Source organism: Scleropages formosus, chromosome 1 (assembly GCF_900964775.1).
Source record: "Scleropages formosus chromosome 1, fSclFor1.1, whole genome shotgun sequence".
NCBI lineage: Eukaryota > Metazoa > Chordata > Actinopteri > Osteoglossiformes > Osteoglossidae > Scleropages > Scleropages formosus.
The window spans coordinates 46,870,387-46,886,757 of NC_041806.1; the positions used below are offsets into that span (position 1 = coordinate 46,870,387).

A 16,371-nucleotide genomic window follows, 5' to 3' on the forward strand; every position below is an offset into this window, starting at 1 on the left:
CCCTACCCTCCCCCATCCTATCCTATCCTATCCTGTTCTGTCCTTTCCTGTGCTAAACTGTACTGGACTATTTTGAATCCACTAGAGAGTAAACCAGTGCAATACACAATGCTATTTATATTTATATTTAAAACTATTTATCACATCATATCTCTTACTCACACTCCCTTGCATTTGTAGCTAGTGACTATTTTTGTATACTGGGTACTTTATATTTTTATAGAGTTTTTACAGGGGGTGTGGTGGCGCAGTGGGTTGGACCAGGTCCTGCTCCCCAGTGGGTCTGGGGGTTCGAGTCCCGCTTGGGGTGCCTTGCGATGGACTGCCGTCCCATCCTGGGTGTGTCCCTTCCCCCTCCAGTCTTACGCCCTGAGTTGCCGGGTTAGGCTCTGGTTCCCCGTGACCCTGTATGGGACAAGCAGTTCAGAGAATGTGTGTGTCTATATTTTTTATTCCTTATTCACATACTCTATCTTCTCATCTGTCTTGTCACTGTCATTCTGTCTGTGCTGTGGAAGTTCCTGTCACCAAGACAAATTCCTGTATGTGTGAACATACTTAGCAATAAAGCTCGTTCTGATTCTGATTCTGATTCTAGTCCAGCTCAAAATTGTGAGTAAAACGCAAACACACGTTTGGCTTCCCGACCGACAGGGGGCGCTGGAGAAATACGCGATGACGTCGCGATCCCGGAAGCGGAAGAGTAGAAGAGCCGCAGGTGTGTTTTTGTCTGGATTTCAGTATTGATGGCTGAGTGAATAATCACTTTTTCTGTTTTCCTACACGTTACCATTAAATTGTCCGCGTTGGAAATGGCTCTCCCGTCACAGCTAAAAGCCATTCAGCACCACCTCCGGACGGCGCAGGAGCACGACAAACGAGACCCGGTTGTGTCTTATTACTGTGAGTTAAGTGTAAAGTGTTTTGTTTCCGACATCAGATCTCCACACACACACACAGACAAGAAGAAGAGACACAGAGAGACTCGTCCGAGAGTAAAATACATAATATATATAGTACCGCCCAAACGCGCCTGCTGTTCTCGGTGTATTTCACTTCAACGTGACGTTGAATAAACAAGAAGACGTTGTTTTTGTGGGTGTGTTTGGAACTGACTTCTTGGTAACAGAATATAAAGAGTCTAAAGAGAAAAAGAATCAAGAGCGGGGGGGGGGAGTTTGTGTGTTTGTATATAAATATATGATTTGGGGAAATCACGGTGATAGCAAGGTATTTTGTTTTATGATGCTCTTTTGTTTCTGTAGTTTTTACACGTGTGAAGGCCTCGCTCAGAATTCAGACGAAGCATTTCTGTGGACAGATTTATTGTCTGTAGTGGGAATTATTAGATCAGTTTCACTCTGCAGAATTAATCCTGTGAGCAGTGCAGAGGTGCTGAGTTCAGCCCTGTGTCTTCTTCATAACTTGCTCACTTCCTCTTTTGCCTGATGTAAATTCTGCCTTATTAAAGCTGCTGCTTTCCTTTGTTAGCTGACACCCTTCAAGGTAACTAAGCAGTTATTAAGCTGTAATTATTTTTCCATCTTTAAAGGTAAGGGCCAAGTGCCGTTGAGTCAGATTGGACTGATGGCGAACACTCGTGTGGTATTCATGGTAAGGGAGGGGTACGGAAGTGGTGTACCACTGCCTTCTGCCACACGTCTTTTGAACTGTAGTAGGAAACCAAAGTATCTGGAGGGCACGCAAACCCCACGTAGACAGATAGATTAAAACCTTGATCTGAACTTCCTGGAGTTGTGAGGCACCAGTGCTACCCGCTGCACCTACGGGTCTCATTGCTTCTTGGTAAAAGTTGGGTAAAAGTTACACAATTGAAATTATACCTATTCTGTTATAGCTGGATATCTTTCCAAGCCCAAGACAACGTAGAATCTTTGATACAACAACAGTGATGATGAAACAGCGGTCTGTAAGAGAATTCCATAAAAATTGTCAGTGTAATGGTAAAGAACAAGAGTAATATAAAAGATAACTCTTCGTCAGGTCAGCACCAGAAGGTTACAGGATCCCTGACTTAACTGCAAGTGTTTGCATATTCACTGTTTGTTAATAGCCATTTAATTTAATTTAAAAGTTTAAAGAAGCCATTCAGTTAAAATAGTACCATTTAATTCTTAGTAGCAATGTTTGTAAGGGACAGAACAGCTTTTCTTATCAACCGTTCAGATAATAAACCTGTGTGCAATGTGTGCTTCTATAGTATGAGCGGTCGATAAAAGGTGGTTCAGGTAATTGCATGGAATGTGTAGGGCAGTAACAGCCGGCACAGGGTGTGGTTTGTCCCAGACATACCCAGCCAACAGGCCTATAATGAGGGCAGAATCACGTTCTGCCATCAACGTGCCGACTATGTGGACCTTCCTGTTTTTCTGGGCGGACCAGCGGATTGCTGCAGTCTTTCATAGTGAAATCATTTGCGTAATTTTTGCACATGCCACCGACTTAAAAAAGAAAAAAAATAAACGCCCTACTTGTATTCAGACTTGCTACTGTTTACTCATTTATGAGGCACACACCTTCATTCTGAGTCACTTCTACAAGTGAGCTAAACCTGAAGAAACCACGGGTGGTGTGAAGGTCATCAGTGCAAACTTTATTCAGGGTTTCTTTGGATGCCTTTCATGCTCTGTGGCCAAATTGTGTCGTTTGGAATTACAGTGGGATGTTATATACTGTTGCTGTGTTTAGGAAAAGAAGGAAAAAAAAAAAGTTTTGTGAAATATCCATATTTCTCCTCTTACTAAATCAATGAACATTGTCTTATCTGTGCTTGAGAAACTTGTAACTTTTGGTTTCTACAAATCAAATCTCAGTTCCTTTGTCAGTGTGTAACTGGGGCAGTGTCAGTGCATGTAGGTTGTCTTTAATATTTTGAGACTTTTTATTCTTTTGGTTTCAGAATTTTATTTTGCTTTACAGTACCTCAGATATTTACCTTCTGATTGTGTGGAGTTTGGTATTTAAGTAGAATTCTTCTACATAACACCCAAAATTACCAGTGTTGAACCTTATTCATAAATATGTGCTGTTCTGCAGTTTATTCTGTGTCCCTTTTTTGTGAAATTCACCATTTTACGTAAAGGAGCAGTGTACCACCGGAGGTCAGTGTTGATGTGTTTTTGAAAGACGTGAGTGTCAAGTGTCTTTATGCTCATGTCCTCCTCCTGAAAATGGAACCAGAAATGAACTGACAGCTCTGCATGCATCGGTGTGTTAGACATCCAAACAGAAGACACGCACTGGTACACAGGTCTGCACAGGTTTTCACTTCAGCTGTCCTGATGATAATGTTGGCTGGGTAAAATTAGTCATGTTCTCAGGAGGAAAAAGAGCCAGTACTGTGCTTTGAGAAATTGTAAGCTTATAGTGAATTATATCGGTCAGCCTTAAACCACGTCACACTAATTAACGGGAGTGCCTTTGATAAAACCAGCCATACATCAAATTTAGCTTGTTTGTGTTGATTGGATAGAAGCAGTAAAACATTTAGGGTTGGAGGCCTTAAGTGTGGTATTTAGCTCCCAGAGGACATTGTTGTGCGTGAGCTTTTCAGATACGTTAGTGTTATCAAGAAGCAGACCCTTTTATTTGCCATTAACTGGAGGCATTTCCAGTAAATTGCAAACTTGATTCCAATAAAGGTACAGCTTAGTTTTTTCTTCAGCTTTGTCCAACTTTCACACTTGGCCTGACTCCAGGACCATATCCAGTGTAGAATTTATACATTTATAGCATTTTTTTTTTTTTTCCATCATACTATAAAATACAACAGTGTTCCAGGTTACTTTCATATACAGTAAAAATAGAAGATCTGCTACCTTATTATACTTTGTCTATTCACCAGGGCTGTGGAGTCAGTACATAAAACCTCCAACTCCAGTAACCCAGTATCTGCTTCCGACTCCACAGCACTTCCCAAAAGTTGCACATTATTTTGGGGTCAACTTATCCGGTGAATATAGGCCTAAACCTATATTACACCTCTAATTTTTGGGGATCGACTGACTTATATGCCGCCATAGACGGTATATTTAGTCGGAGTCTGTACATTTTTACCGCCTCCAGTAACCCAATAATTGCTTTCGACTTCACGACTCCAACTCTACAGCACTGCTATTCATAGATCAGTTATTAGTACTTTTTCTGCAACAGTGATTGACAGGGCACACCATGAGTCTTGTGTACACTTCTTCATACCATATCATGTTTCCTTATTGTCATGCAACACAGCCATTCATTTTTTGTCCACAATAAAATACAAAAAGTTTGAAATGTATTTTCTTACATGCTTTAATGCAGCGCCCTAATGCACATTATAGAATACATGCTATGATTGTGTATGATACCACATGTCTAGGGGTGGGGTTCAGACAAGTATATCCAGTTTTTTTCTTTCCTGGGATATCCATCGTTTTAACACCAGCATAGGCAACAGATGGGAGTGGTTAGAGCTGTTGCCCTGAAATCAAAGGACCTGGGTCAGAATTTGTGCTTCTAGCATAGCACCTTTGATCAAGCTTTTTATCCTGACTTCATACAGAAAAAATTAACCAGGTACATAAATGGGTAGATCGTTGAGTATCTTAATGTATAAACTTGACGTTTGAAGTTGCATTACAGAACACCATCAGATGAATGAATAAATAAATAATACTAAGGCCACAACAAGGCTTGTTCAGTGGCCAGACCAGATTTATGCTCTTTCGGGAAATGGCCATTTCCAGTGATGCTGTAAGCATAGTGTAATTGATTGAGGTGACAAAGACCAGAGCAGAGCTTCTTTTGAATGTCCACCTTCTAGCAGGAACTCGGGCTGCTTCCCGCTCCAAGTTGAGGCACAGGGCTGGAGGCCTTCAGAGAAGGCGCTCTTTTGACATTGTTCTCCCTCCCGGTGGTTGGATCCACTCCAGTCTCTAGATTCAAATGGAGGCTGAATAATGACATCCTTGTGGAGCAGAGGGTCTAGTGTGCGGGCTGGCATTCCGGAATCCGCAATTCCATCCTTGCTGCGCATGACGGCGAGAAAACACTCAGCTGAGCGTTGACAGAGGCCTCGATTCTTTTTTTTTTTTTTTTTTTTTTTTTTTTTTTTCTTCTTCTTCTTTGGTCTAGATGACCACTTGCATCAACCCACCTTTGGCCTTAAGTCTCTGTTTCTCATGTTTATTTGTAGAAAAAATTAGCTGCACACCTCACATTTTTTAAACTCACTGTATTTTTTTTTTTTTTTTTTTTCTTTTGGGACTTGGACTAACTAAAGGCAGATGTTTGGACTTCAGTTTTTTGGATCATATTGTATGAGCTCACTGTAAGCCACATTAAAAAAAAGTCTTGGAGCACACTCTTGTGTGAGAGTTGTGGAAAGGGGGAAAAGCTTTCAAATTTCACTTACAGAGTCTGCACTGTCTCTGTATTGTGTATAACATGAAAAATACTCACTTTTTAATAGTTTGGCCAGTCAAGATGTAATGTTTCAATGGAGAAACCAATACAGGCTTCCCTTTTATAACAATTTGTTTCTGAAAATCTGCTTTTATAATAAATACTCATAAGACAAACTTAGTTACCATTAATTAACAAAAAGTTCATCCTTTTACACTCCAAAACGTGTACAATTCCAGCCTTATGTTTTAAGCATGAAAAAGTCTGATTTAGAAGTCCAGAATATCAGAACCTGACAAGGTAATTCTTGTAATGAAATTAGAATAATCGCTTATAATTCTCATAACCCCTCTCTGCGAATGTATTCATAAAGCAGCATTTGTGATCCCTGAAATTTGCCAACAGATTTAAATTTCACAGCTATTTGTAATGATATTGCCTTTCAAGACAATTCTTTTTTATCAGTTAAAGTTTTAAATAGATGGGTAAGGCTGTCCACCCCATTTTTCCTTTTCAACATATTGTGGCATTTTGTTAAAAACTTGCATTAGGGCTCATAGTTATTATAGATGAAGAGTTGAGAGGTGTGTGAGAGATGCTTGCCAACAGGCACACAGCTGCAAGTTCCTCACTTTTTGTGTTGCTTGATCTCACCCAAAGTTGCATTTTGAAAGCAAATTTGTGTTATCGTTTCTCATATATGTAATATGTTTTTACTCTGAATTTGCAGTGGAGATTACATGTCCTTGAAAGTATGAGTTCTCCCATCCCATGGGAAAGTATGAGTTTGTAGTGAAGATTATTACTCAGTGACTAGTTGCTTGTAGGCTGGTCATGCTCTACAGCACTTAAGTCTCCAGACATTGTGCTGAAATGTTCAGGGCTTAACATTTACATTTATTTATTCAGCAGACACTTTTCTCTAATTTCCGATGTATTACTTTCCACCATATGAACCATGTACATCAAGCAAGTAGCTGTATAAAGGTTCATTCAAATAATCGACAATTCCTAATCACAAATTTGTATAAATATTTTTAAAAAATAAATATTTCATGAGTAGCTGCATGAAAGTTTATCCATTATTTAACAGTTATGATGTCTAAGTTATAGAACATGAATGTTTACTAAACATTGCATGTACTTAAAAGGTCATGGGAGAAGTAGGTCCGGAAAAGGTGAGTTTTAAGACCTTTCTTAAATGTAGAGAGAGATTCGGCAGTTCTGAGTGAGAGGGGGAGGTCATTCCACCACATCGGAGCCAGAACCGAGAACGCCCGGTGCTTTTGCTTTTGGACCTTTTGTGCATGGGACCACCAAGCGGGGAGAGGAATTTAGGAAACCAACAATGCCAGCCAACTTGCAAGTCTGCTGGTTCGTGACAAGAGTGTGGGGGAAGAAATAGCAGGAAAGTATGGAAACATGCAAAGCCCATATACACAGTGGCCAATCTCCGTTCAGCTAGTATCGCTGCTAGCATAGGCTTGTTTAAGAGCATGTGACTCCTTCCTTGTTGCACCTCTACTATCAGTTCTAGGAATTAGAAATTAGAAAGGTTTTTTTTTCTTCTTCTGTCTTTCAAAGTATGTTTTAAACATTTTTGAGCAGGATGTTTTTACACAGTCTGAACTTTAGCCTTGTCTGTACCGATCATTGTGATTCAGGTTCTGGGACCTTGTACATGGACTCCATGTTGAAGACCAAGGTTGTGGGAAATGGCAAAAACACACACTGATTTCAAAGCTGGGCCCTTCTACAGTTTTACTTTTGGTTGGATCTGAAATTATTGGATGTTATCTCTGCCAAGACGGAGATAAGCACTGTATAGGTTGACTGTGCCATTTACCCTCAACGTTACTTTATTTCCTGCTTCGTGTTGTTAGATTCTTCAGCCAGGGCTTTGTGGATTTGCAACCGAGATGGTGAGCCTTTTGACCCTTGAGCAGGGTGTTAAACGTTGGAAATAAGACATTTAATTCTGTAAATAGCCAAATGTGAAGTCTTTCCTGAAGAAGTAGCAAACTGACCTCCCCAGATCTTGTACAACCTGCTGTGGGTGTAGTAAAGTGCTATGACTCAGATACAGGCCTCAACTGGCCTGGGTTCAGCTCTGCAGTAATGTGATCTAAAGTCTCCCTCCTCACGACTGCTTTGCTATTCATTATATGCGTGTTGAATCCCTGTCAGTCACAATGACGGCTTTTGTGTTACCTTTGGCACGGACGTAAAAACCCGCACCGCAGCCATGCACGTACCCGCTCTTCAGGGTCGAGCTGCCGTACAGATGTCCTTTATTAATTTGTGACCCCTCACGTATTTTCTGCATCATGTTCTATGCCTTCGTTGTGTGTGTCTCAAAGTCAGTGTTTTCCTGCTTCCTGCTGGAAGTTATAATTGCCACCTCCGTGGGTTTTAACTACTGTGAAACTGGAATTGAGTGATTTCCAACTGAACTTCTAACAGCAATTTGCTTTACACTACGTGTCTTATTTAAAGTAGCAAATGGGACGTTTGCTTTTTCAGTATTTTTCTTTTATCATTGTTTAATAGATGCCTTTTCCCAAGGAAGACCCCAGTGTTGGGTAAGACACTACAGTGTTTTACCCATTAATACAGCTGGGCATATTAGATGCATTAGTGTGGGTTATTACCTTGGTCAAGGGTTTTATGACGGTGGGGATTCAAATCCAGGACTTTCAATTTACACAGCAACAGCCATAACCACTCTGACACCACCTGTACCGAATATTTTAAGATACCTTGATTTTTTTTTTTAAGAAAGAAAATTGATTTAATACCAAACATTTATCACCTCAGAGATTTAAGAGATTAGGGTTATTGAAAGTACAATATCATTTAACTGCCTACATAGTTTTTTTATCAATTTTAATTTCTGTGCATTAATGCCAAATAGTGTTTCCAATCAGAGTTATAATCTGCATTTTGTCTAGTGTAATTAACTTATCCATCTGCCTCAGTTCAGAGGGATTTCTGCATAGAATGTTAATGAAATGCACACATTGTGTGAGGTGGATTATTAGCATCTTGAGATGCGCCCCCACATCTAACAGCATGCAAATAAATATCTTGGCATTTTGAATGTGTATTGAAATGATTAAAAGGTTGATGAGTTGATCATTCCTGATACACAGGAAACCATAATGAAATTTTTTTTGTTTTGTTTTAATTATTGTCCCCTGCAAGCCCAGAGCAATGAAAGCTGTCACAAGGGCCTGTCCTTTCAGTTCCCTGTGGTAAGGAACAGCGTGTCTCCATGACTCTAAATTGGCCCTGTGGGGATCCGTGTTGGGGGCCGTGCCGTCATCCTCATTAGTCGAGGGCACCTGCGGGAGAGCCGGCCTTGTGGTGCCTCATTTCCCTTGTACCGTTGCATTACTGACAGCATAATGGATCTTCTGCCTCGGCGGCTCCCCACCACATGGGAGACAGCACTCATTTCTCAAGGGCATGGCTCTGAACCTTTTGAATTTACAGTGAAAAACATGCCATGTTTAAAATTTTGATATTCAGATGTTTCTTTTCTGCCTTCCTTCAAGCCTGCTTGTCCTTGTCCCACCCGAATCCCATAATGCAGTCATGTCTCTTCCAGAGGAGACTGATTGATGACCTTTGAGAATATATGGGTCAAAGTGTACCATTATTTGCTATGCAAGATGCTTTGGGTGAAAACATCTTCCAAACAGTTCTATAGTCTAAATCAATGCAAATAATATTTATAACTTCATGCAGTCAAGCAAAATTGAACTGAATTAACCCAACGTGCAGCAGTTCACTGCCAAGTGCTCTAGACCAGAAGGAGCAAGATGAGTGTTTTTGAATGATGCAGCACTCCTTTCAATAAAAATAACTTTTAGAAAGGTTTCTGTACTTGTAATGGCTTGGAGGATAGACCGTTTTCACTAAATTGGTGAATATTAGAGGAATTGTTCAGGTGGCCAGATCCAGTTAGACCAAAAAAAATGTACTGTAGACATTAACTAGATTGAGAACCACAGATGGATACGTTCTGATTCCGTTCTGCATGTGTTCTCTTTTTAACCACTGAATGGGTGACAAATATCCCTATTTACATATTCGTCAGTCCTTTTATTCAGTTCCATTCATCCATTACCAGGACCCACTTGTCCGCTGCAGGGTTTGGTAGTCTAGAGCGTATCTTGGAAGTAGAGGGTGTGAAGTAGGGTACACCCTGCATGGGATGTCAATCTACCACAGCAATCGCACACACTCATTCACTGACACACACCAAAAGCAATTTGGAATCAACAATTCACCTGAAACACATGTTTTCAGGCTCTAGGAGAAAACAGGTAATTTTCCTTTTATACATTGAGCACAATATGCTGAGTGGGTCACCTTCACAAAGACCGTGTTAGATATTCCTGTTATATTTGAATATAGCCTTGATCCAGCACATATTCTCTTTTTGTCTATAGTCACCTGTCACAGGCATAGCCAAGGACAAAAGTGACTCCATTGTTGTTTAGAAATTATTCGCCACAGGAACATGTATTAGAAGGATAGAGAAGTTAAACTTTTCTGTTATGATTTAAATAATCAATATTCAATGAAAACTAAGTAAAAAAAAAAAAAAAAAAAAAATGAACTTAACGTTTAAAATGAGTTTGTCTGGTAACCTTCAAAGTTTAGTTTTCTTTACCCGGCATATTCTTGCTCTTTTTCAGGCCGCCTCTATGCCATGCAGACCGGCATGAAGCTTGACAGCAAAACCCCAGAATGCCGAAAGTTTCTTGTGAAACTGATGGATCAGTTGGAGATGGTAAGTTAACAGAAATGTTTTTCTAAAACACTGAGTGTGAAGTTTGTACACGTGAGGTGTGTGATATCACAGAGTCCATTTTCCTTATAGAACATGTACAATAATTTATTGAAAACAGTACCGTTTGTTGTTTGATCTTGAAGCCAGTTTGTATACTTTATTAGTCTTATAAAACATGTTATACAACTAAATTAAATTGTTGCAGTTACTTTATTTTAAGCTCTTCTACTCCTGTAAATCAGAATACAGTAATTCCTGTTTAATCAAATTTTGCCCTGTATACAAACTTATTAATTTTTACATATCAGTAGAACACTGGTTGTTTGGCAGAGGGCCACAGATAATGTTTGCTTGATAAATCTGCAGGCCTCTCACAGACTTGCCTGCACTGAACCAGTGGTCGTCATGATGATTGTTCTTATACCTCAAGAGGGTCAGAGTGAAAGAGGGCTGGAAAGTGAGTCCTGTGTACTGGAGGTCCAGGCTCTTCGTAGAGCACACGTGCCTGATTAAAAACTGATATCAGTCTAAACCATGGTGCCATGAAAACAAAAACATACATCCAAAAGTTTGAGCCATCTAAAAAAAAGTCCATATCTACAGTCAAGGAGTTGGAGGTGATGGATATCATCTTGCGGTAAAGCACACATTTTTGACAGCTGATTGATGGTGTCTGGAAATCTATGGATCTCACTGTATTTGAAGCCAGAAGGAAGAAAGAATTTAAGTTTCTTCTTTCCCTAACATGCCTGGTTAAAAAACCCATGTTTATCTCTTCTAGTCACAGAGCAAAACGAACGTTTCTGTACTTGATCACTGTTATACAAACTTTCACTCTTTTGATACTTTCGTGAAGGTAGTTCCATTTACTCTTTAACATCAATTTGCATTCCTGTAATTCCTGTATGTGTAGTGAACAAGGTAATACCTTATTCATTAATTCAGCCATTCATTATCAGTAACCGCTTGTCCACAGTCACGATGATCCAGAGCCTATTCCAAAATAACAGAGACATGAGGCTCAGTGCACACTGGACGGGATGCTACTCCATCACAGGGCAATTACACACAATCAATCTATCACACATACACACAGTGGACAGTTTGAAGTCACCAATTTAGAGACAGTTTAGAGTGTGAACCATGAAATTGTTCCATGTAATTTAATGAAATTGTTAAACATTCTTGCAGATTTCTACTTTTCCCCATTCCCTTTGTGTTTCTAAGCTGTAGCTGTTTAAGGCTGTGAGGGCTTATATAGATTTTTAAAATAGTTAAAGTTTCACACAATGCAGCATTATTTGTGTTTTAAAAAAAAAAAAAAAAAAAGCAAAACATTTAACATAGATTCCTCTGGCAACTCATGAGATGGTTAACTTCAGTTATTTATGATGCCCTGTGTCTGCAGATTTTAGAGATAAAATAAAGGAATCACAGCCTGGTCAGGCTGAAGGTAGGAGTGACTTGTGGTAATAGTTAATAGTGGATTTTCATGTTCAGTTTTTCAGCGACTAATAGCCATCAAGAGAAAAAAGGAAACATTTTAAACCAACAGTCAAAATATTAGCTTTTTTTATAGTATATTATCTACTGAGCTTCAATTCTTGTTAATTTCTATCTACTTCAAATGTTCAGTTCTAGCTGGATTTAAATCTCACCTGAACAAATATGTAATTGCAGGACAAGGCAATAATCCTGCCGGAAAGCATTAATGTCATTCCAGTTATGCACAGGATCACATTTACAAGGTCAAAAATAGATTGTTATGCAGAAAGACAAATTTAATTAATGTATTTTGGTGATTCCTACTGTTTTATTCAATGTGAGTAATGACCACTTTTGTATCCTTATCAGTTCTACTCATACAATTACATTCCCGTGAAACTTTTCCCCCCACATTTAGTGAATTAGTTTTAGAAAAACAACTGTTTTACATATTCAGACATCACAAGTTTTACATTGTTAATTTTTCCCAACATAATCGCCAATACTTCAGTAGGGTTAAAACTTCAGCTATGGACATGACGGCTTCTCTCTTTTGATGAGCATGTACTGCCATTTATAGCCCTCTTGATTAGTAAGATGTTTCCCCCTTGTGTTCAGTGTTTACAGATTCTCTCCATCAATAACGTGCAGTGAAACATGTAGCCTTCTGGTTATTTTAATCAAGTCAGTCTAAGAGTGAAGGGAAGCACTCAGTTTTAGTGGTCAGCTGCGTGGATGACGGAATTTGTTGCAGCTCTGATCCGGCTACGCTTCATCGGGTTTCATCATTTTCACAATTAAGTGCTGATGAAAGACAAGTTAGGTCAGCGTCCTTATTGCCAAACCTGTTACTGAGGCTTTTTAATAGAAAACATAATATTGCAGAAAATGATAGCGCGGGTTAGACTGCTGAGATTTTTGTGGATATTTCAGGTGCAATTAAAGAAGTCTTACATTCTTCCTCCTACATACCACCTTGTGCCAGGATTTACTGTTTCGTGACGAGATTAGTTAAATTTTGCAGGTGCCGGATGTCTCTGCCAACAGAGAATCCTTTGGTAATGTCATGTGTGAACATTGCAACAATCAGATGGGAAGACATTGAGCAGACTTCAATTTACTATGTTTACTATCTGATTGTACTTTTTTTTTGTAGTTCTTGTTGTAAGCACATATATTGTCTTTATATATTTTTGTATGAAATAAGAATTCCTTCTAAGCCTCAAGGTGGTCAGCTGATGATATTGTGAGAAAATAATTACTTCACAGAATATGAACACAAAGAGACTGGTCCAGCATACATGGTCGGAGTTGCTTGAATAGTGTTAGCTTTCCATCACAATTATATTGCTCTTCCAAAGTTATCTGTTTTTTTTTTTTCCCCGTGGGAAGGAACACAAAGCAGAATAGTGGAAATCAGTCTGCTGTGTTTTCAGCCCATCATGGTTCTCAGCGTCTGGTGACCAGGCAGGGAGGTGTCCATCACTGGTAATCTGTCATTGGAGACCGGAGGAGGCCGATCAACAGTTAATCTCACCATTTCAGTTTGAGCACAGTGTGTTGTTGATGAGTATCTGGCCAAATACCTTTTCATAACCTGATGGAAGGTCCCCTTGGGTAAAATAAACCATGAACTACACTCAGTAAACCGGTTTCACATGTTGCAAGGATTTATTACACATTTTCCAAAGATACACACTTTTTTTTAGTTCATTTATAAATTTCTTTGCCACAAATTCTCAGTTAATGCTGATTTTTGACTGATTCATCTCCTAAACATCTGCAGCATTTGTCAACAACACTCATAGGCACCAAGCACTAGCTGGAAACTCTAGAATTGTCCCAGACTGTTTAGATGCTCTTTACTTCCAACTAATGTTTAGGTGGGGAAGTGCAGTTGGCGTTTGTAGCACAACAAATAATTTGAAAATGTAAGCAGAATATAACTTGAAAAAATTGTTGGACATTCGTCTTCAAAATCCTCAACATTGAACATTCAAAAACCACACTGAACATTCCTAAAACATTGACCCACTGTATTTCTAACTGTTTTACATCTATATAAATATTATGGGCTAGATGAGAATGTTTCCACTTTCTATCAGATTCATGGAGTCCATGACTTTGTGAAACACATGGTGAATATATGATACCCTTTGTGTGGTACGCTATGTATTTCAGCAAAGCAAACCGTAGGCTCAGTCAGGTCTGGCCACACCCCCACCTCTGTGTCTGACAAAACGAGAGGAAACCAAAGACCTGCTGCCAGCATACGCTTCAGCTCAACTGACTAATCTTTTCCAGAAGAAAGTACAGCTCTAGGTTTTTATGTAAAACATCATTTTCCCTGTCTGCCTCTTTACAGAATAGCAAGTTTGATGTTCAGTTCACCTTACTGTGTTGCTAGCCATTTAAAGAGACTGACTTCTGTCTTGGTTACTTGTGTGGTGACGATGACCATCATTAGTTGATGTGCAAAATTGATCAGGTATAAGAACTAATATGCAGTAAAAACAGTCACAATTGGGTTTTCTGTTGTGTGGACCTCAAGGATGTTTCCTAGCTGAATTAAGATAACTAGTAATTTTCTAAATGTACATTTTATTTTGGCTCTGAGTAGGAGGAGTAATTGTTTTTGGAACACTTAATTTAAAAAAAAAAAAAAAAAGAAGAAAAAAACATGTTTTCAGTACAAGTTACATAGTACAAGCAGATGGCAGTGTAAAGCAGATAAAACCAATTGTCTGAAAATGTACGTCCAATTTTGTGTCTTTGTGTTTTCCATACACTGTACAGTTCTGCCTGAAAATATGTGAACCCTATGGTTATGGTCATTATTCTTGTATAAAATTTTAAACTTATAAAATCTAAACCTTAAATTAAACTAAAAAAATTAATGAATGATTGATTTATACACCTGATTCTACTTACCTATTTGGTTTAACCAATGCAACTTGAGGTTCACTTATTTTCGCACCTTCATTACTTCTGTTTTTCTACTAAACATATGATTTCCTCTAAAGCAACATCTGTAACTGGTCATTACACACCTATTACTATGTGAAATGAGAGACTGCTTCTGATTAAATAACTATTTTGTGGTAAAACTAAGGGACACAAAGGGTTCACATGCTGTTGAAGCAGTATTGTATATTCAGTTCAGCTTATTTTTATAAAGTGCTCTTAGCAATGCACAGTGATATAGTGATGAAAGAAAGTTTACATTTCTTAAAGGTGATGTGCCTAAGAAAACAATGCAACAGCACATTACAGCAACAGACAGAGATCTAAATGCAGACACTTGATTCTTGAGTGCATTCGATTTGTCTCATACCACTGTATCAACTAGTACACATCACTGGAGTGGTTGCATATATAGTTTTTTTTAAATTAATAGATAAAGTAGTACATGTTTATCAAGCACATAGGAAATCAGAACAGAAATTAGTCAGAAAGAGGTATTTTGAGAGCCTTCTTGAATATTGAGAGAGATTCAGCAGTTTTGAGCGAGAGGAAAGTTATTTCATCATGTCAGAGCCAGAACCGGAAACCTTTTTGCATTTGATTTTGAATCTCTTGTGCATGACGCTACCAAGTAGTCAGAGGGGCATAGGGAGCGATCAGGTCTTGTTGGTATCAGGGAGCAGATCTGTTCAGGGTCTTGTAGGCCGTAACCAGAGTCTTGAACTTGATGCGGGCGGCTACAGGAAATCAGTGGAGAGAGTAGTAGAGAGTATCTACAAGCAGTAGATACAAGGCGTGTGACAGACAGACATCTTGGGAACTATGAATAGTTTGCTGTTTTGTGAACAAAGAGCACAATTTGGTGTGATTTTGGTAATAAGCTCAGAGAGGTAGTCTAAGTCTTTTGAGCATCTTCACATTTTATAAGTGTTTTGAAATCACACCCATGAGAGGCTGGTAAGCACTGTGGTGGAGGAATAATGGGAGCAGTGTGATTTGTGTCTTTTTGGTGGCTGCTGAGTTTTAGACAAATGGATGTCACAAGGCCCTACAATTTCAACTGTGACAATGAGCTGCTAGAAGCAAGATCTGTTTTTTCTAGCATTGTGGGTGACATGACTGGCACCTATCCAGTCCTTAATGTCTCTAAGACAAAGAGCCAGGTGCCTCATGGGGAGTATGACTGATGCCTTGATGATCAAATAGAGCTGCGTATCATTGGCGTAGGAGTGGAAATGAATGCCATATTTTTGGATAATATCCCCTAACGGGATAGTATTATTAATTTGTTTAGCTGACATTTTTTTTCCTCACAAAAGCTAACAGTTTAAGGTATGTTTACACAGGCTTTTCATCCACTGGGACCGGATGTTTTTTCTTAACTTGATTTGTTGTTAACTCCAATATAACATACTACTGTCCCCAATAAATTAAATAAAATAAATAAATTCAATAAAAGTTGTGTAATTAATAGGTTTAGTTTCTGTAAAAACTTTTGATAAAGCTATAATAAATTCTCTGTAACCATTGTCCGTCCATCCATTGTAATTCAAGTGACAGCTCCAACCACTACGCTGTATGCCCATATACTGTTAATGCGCTCAAGATGGTCACGATCCTCTGTTTTCCACAGAGGATGCTGAGCAATAAAAGTTGCTTTTTATTCAAAGGTAAGTAAAGCAGGTGAGGTCTGAAGCCGAGCCCCGAAGCCGAGCCCC

At 39.0% G+C, this 16,371-nt stretch overlaps 1 protein-coding gene across 1 annotated transcript in view; it reads left to right on the plus strand.

Annotated features, from left to right (window-relative positions):
• The first annotated feature begins 689 nt into the window (after positions 1 to 689).
• vta1 (vesicle (multivesicular body) trafficking 1) overlaps positions 690 to 16,371 on the plus strand; it is a 32,696-nt gene continuing 17,014 nt past the window's right edge. The window contains exons 1-2 of the mRNA XM_018742544.2: positions 690 to 903; positions 10,110 to 10,204. Of these exons, the coding sequence (XP_018598060.1) occupies positions 813 to 903; positions 10,110 to 10,204 (186 nt within the window). The 5' untranslated portion in view covers positions 690 to 812. The remainder of the gene's footprint in view (positions 904 to 10,109; positions 10,205 to 16,371) is intronic.